The 3,475-nt window shown below is 42.8% G+C and overlaps 1 protein-coding gene across 1 annotated transcript in view; it reads right to left on the reverse strand.

The window, feature by feature from the left end:
- Nucleotides 1-2: 2 nt before the first annotated feature.
- cwc22 (CWC22 spliceosome associated protein homolog) overlaps nucleotides 3-3,475 on the reverse strand; it is a gene marked incomplete at its 3' end in the record, with an annotated part of 13,867 nt that continues 10,394 nt past the window's right edge. Inside the window, exons 15-20 of the mRNA XM_013911004.1 lie at nucleotides 2,258-2,335; nucleotides 1,646-1,798; nucleotides 1,422-1,549; nucleotides 1,048-1,149; nucleotides 583-758; nucleotides 3-256 (exon numbers count right to left, since the gene is read on the reverse strand). Coding sequence (XP_013766458.1) covers nucleotides 3-256; nucleotides 583-758; nucleotides 1,048-1,149; nucleotides 1,422-1,549; nucleotides 1,646-1,798; nucleotides 2,258-2,335 — 891 coding nt within the window. The remainder of the gene's footprint in view (nucleotides 257-582; nucleotides 759-1,047; nucleotides 1,150-1,421; nucleotides 1,550-1,645; nucleotides 1,799-2,257; nucleotides 2,336-3,475) is intronic.

Raw genomic sequence — 3,475 nt, forward strand, 5'->3', positions numbered from 1 at the left:
TCCTCCTCTTCCGATCTGTCGTCTCGTCTGCTCCGCCGGGCGCCGTCGCGTTCACGCCCCTCCGGGTCATGTGCGCGCCCCCTGTCGTCTTTCTTCGCCCGCTTCACGCTGTCGCTGTCCTCATCTTTGTCTGCTCCGCGTCCAGCTCGCTTCTTGTCTGAAGATTTCTTCTTCTTGTCCTTCTCTCTCGTTTTCTTCCTCCCCTCATCACTTTGTCCTTTCCTCTTCTTCTGCTTCCTGTGTTTAGAGTCCGAGTCTGGAGGACAAAAAGTAGAAAGAAAGAAAACAAACAAATCACACGTTGTCTTTTCTGAAGCAGCAGCTCACATAAATGAAAAACTGTAAAAATTCAGACATTCAACGGAACACAAACATGGGTTTAATAAAACAGAAGGAGACACTCCTGACTACGTTGTTTTATAACAGGAATATTATATTAATGTTACAATATTAAACCTCCCAACTACTGCAGCACTGCTGTGAGCTAGAACAACAAACTGATAATAACACAATGTGCCAGCGTATAAAAGTGAAATAATGTGATTTTCTGAAAGTAAATCTTTAGGTTTCAGTCAGGCGTACCCGAGCTGCTCGAGGAGTCTGACGAGTCTGAATCTGACTCGCTGGATGAGTCGGAGGAGGAGGAATCTGACGAAGAAGACGACGAGGACGATGTCGAGGAGTCCGATGACTCGACTTCCTGGTTCTGAGTCATGATCATCTTTGGCGCGTTTTTCAAATGTTCCCTCAGCTCATCACTAGGAGAGAAAACGATGTGGGAGAAATGTGAGAGTTCAGTGTTTCTGTGTGAACGTAAACTGCTACATTCATCATCCAATGACATTTTAGATGCAGCGAGCGTCCCACACTTTGAGGCCAGCAGAATTTAACAGAATAAACAACCATTATTTATTGCATATATTAGGAAAGCACTTTACAGTGCAGTTTATTCCAAACCTAACACAGTTAAGCTAAAAGTTTTCTGATTCTGTTTGTGTGACAGCCATGTTTCTGTGTTTATGCTGTTTCTTGAAGTGTGGCCCTTACGTGAGTCCTCCCAGTCCAATAGAAGTGAAGAAGTTGATGGCGAAGCGAGTGTTTCTGGGATTATCACGAGGAAAGAGACCTTCAAAGAACGGCTGCAGGGTCCTGTAACACACGCAGAGGTCATGATTTATTGTTACGTCCTACTTCATTTACGGGCTCTTTAATTATCACTAGGAGCAACAGTAGCCAAATAAGAGCAAGAAGTCGCATTTTTCTAATTACGTTTCCTTAAATTTGATTTATTACCTCACTCGACTATATCATTAACATTTAAATGTTTTCTGAGTAAAAACTTTGGCTGCCTCTGCAGCAGCTTTAGTAAAGTACAGTTTGAGTGTTGTGCGTGGCTGTGGTGGGAGTGTGGGTTTTCGTACTGGTCTTTCAGCCTCTGGTTAAGTTTTGGCAGACCCATGTAGGCACAGAGCTCTTGGAATAGGATCTTTACAAAGATCCTGCTGGACGACGTTGTGGTGTCCTCGCTCATCTTGATGCACTCCAACACCTGTGTGAGACACATTCAAAAGACAGAGAGACGGTCTAACCAGAGTGGAATGAGTTTCATGGTCACGCTGGGGAGGATCTTTCTTTGTGTCCTTACACTCCACGGCACAGAATCTGTGTAGAGCAGGTGAGCGAACAGTCGCGCCACGTTCCTCAGTTTGTTGGTCTCCAGTCGGTGAATCGTGTCATACTGCTCCGAAAATATCGCCTCGAAACTCTCCATGTACTCCTTCTTCAAGAGACAGAACCTCTACACACACACACACACACACACACACACACACACACACACACACACACAGTTAACAGATAGAAGCAGTGCTTCGCATCAAAATCAGGTTGAATGCTCTCTTTAGTTAAATTAATTACAGTGAAACTTAAGATAACAATAACAAAAAAGATCTGAGGTAAACATGACACATGGCCAATAAACATAAAAAGCTTGAGCACTTCCTTTTAGTTGTTCTTTTCTTTTAAAAAGTGCACAACAAGATTTATATGCACCTCAGTGAAATGGTGACATTCATCGTGCAGAGAATAGAAATACCTAACAAATATCTATGAAGGGAAGATGGAAAACACCGACTCTTTGAAGCAGGTTTCCCTAAAGCACCACTGTTCGCACGATTGTGCAGATGAAGAGTGTGTGTGTGTGTGTGTGTGTGTGTGTGTGTGTGTGTGTGTGTGTGTGTGTGTGTGTGTGTCTCACCCCAGCCAGCAGGCCAAAAAACTTCTCGTAGGTCCTCTGCTGAGCGCAGCAGTCCAGGATCATGTTGCACAGCTCCTTCTGTTCATACCAACACAACACTTTCATTAACTACAGTCAAACTACGGCAGTCACATCAACTTGCAGGCTGCGGCCAAGCTGTCAGTGGTCCTATTAGGAGTTCATTTAACATTTGTAGACTTTTGATAGTGTAGTCAGAAGGTCTCTGTGCACTCTGATGTTTCTTATTATTTATGACCGCACTGTTTCAGAGACACAGAGGAGACACATCTAAAGATAACATCCGTCAATAACAACTCGTTACATTACTGTAAGTGTTTTATTGCTGGATGATTTTCATTAGTGAAATTTTGTTTCGTTTCATCTGCCACCACTTTTCCAGCGTGCTCTTAGGCAGTGTAGATATTTTTATGCCTTTTTCTCTCCTCTGTCTCACCAGAACAGCACCTCCTCTTTGTTCCAGACTTCCCGTCATACAAATTACAGCTTTCCTCTCCTGATTAACAAAACACACACTTTAGCAGTGTGAAATGGTGCAGTGTCTCTCTCCATGTAGCATCAGAGCTTGTGAGTGAGTGGGGTTAGGCTGTCATGCTGCATTTAAGCCATTTTAAGGGAACAAATGCTTATTTATAGGGTTTCAAAAATTACGTTGACCTCCTATAGTGGTTCTTACACCTGTATGGCCTGCTAGTAATGCAGTTCTAGAGACTGCCCTACTAATCCACCACAAATGGATGTAAACAGCACAGACCAGCTGAGAATTATCATCTGGGTTTTTGTTCAGATCAATTTACAAATGATGCCTTTAGACCTCTAATTCTGCCATGAAAGCTGTGAAATTGAATGGAAATATGTTATTTTCTTCAACAGTGAACTGAGTCAGTGCTTAATATCTCGGTTAGTTTAGGTCCAGACTTATATTCCATCAGCAGCTCAGTCACGTTTCACCTTCACCTTACTCTGGATATGAGATCGAACATTTCAGCCCGCATGCCAAAAATATACTTTTGGTGGAAAGGGGAGCAAACCACATTCGTCAAGTTTCAAAGTATTAACATTCTTAGGCTGGTAGGCTGACTGAAAATAACAATCTTTAACACTGGACCAAAGGCAGCCAAACAAAAGGTAATTTTTCAACCTTTGGACTGTATACCATCTACAGTATGTTAACTACCATCAAAAGCTCCTTGATGCTGT

Source organism: Pundamilia nyererei, unplaced genomic scaffold, assembly GCF_000239375.1.
Source record: "Pundamilia nyererei isolate P.nyererei 1_Seehausen unplaced genomic scaffold, PunNye1.0 scaffold00055, whole genome shotgun sequence".
In the NCBI taxonomy this organism is placed as follows: Eukaryota; Metazoa; Chordata; class Actinopteri; order Cichliformes; family Cichlidae; genus Pundamilia; species Pundamilia nyererei.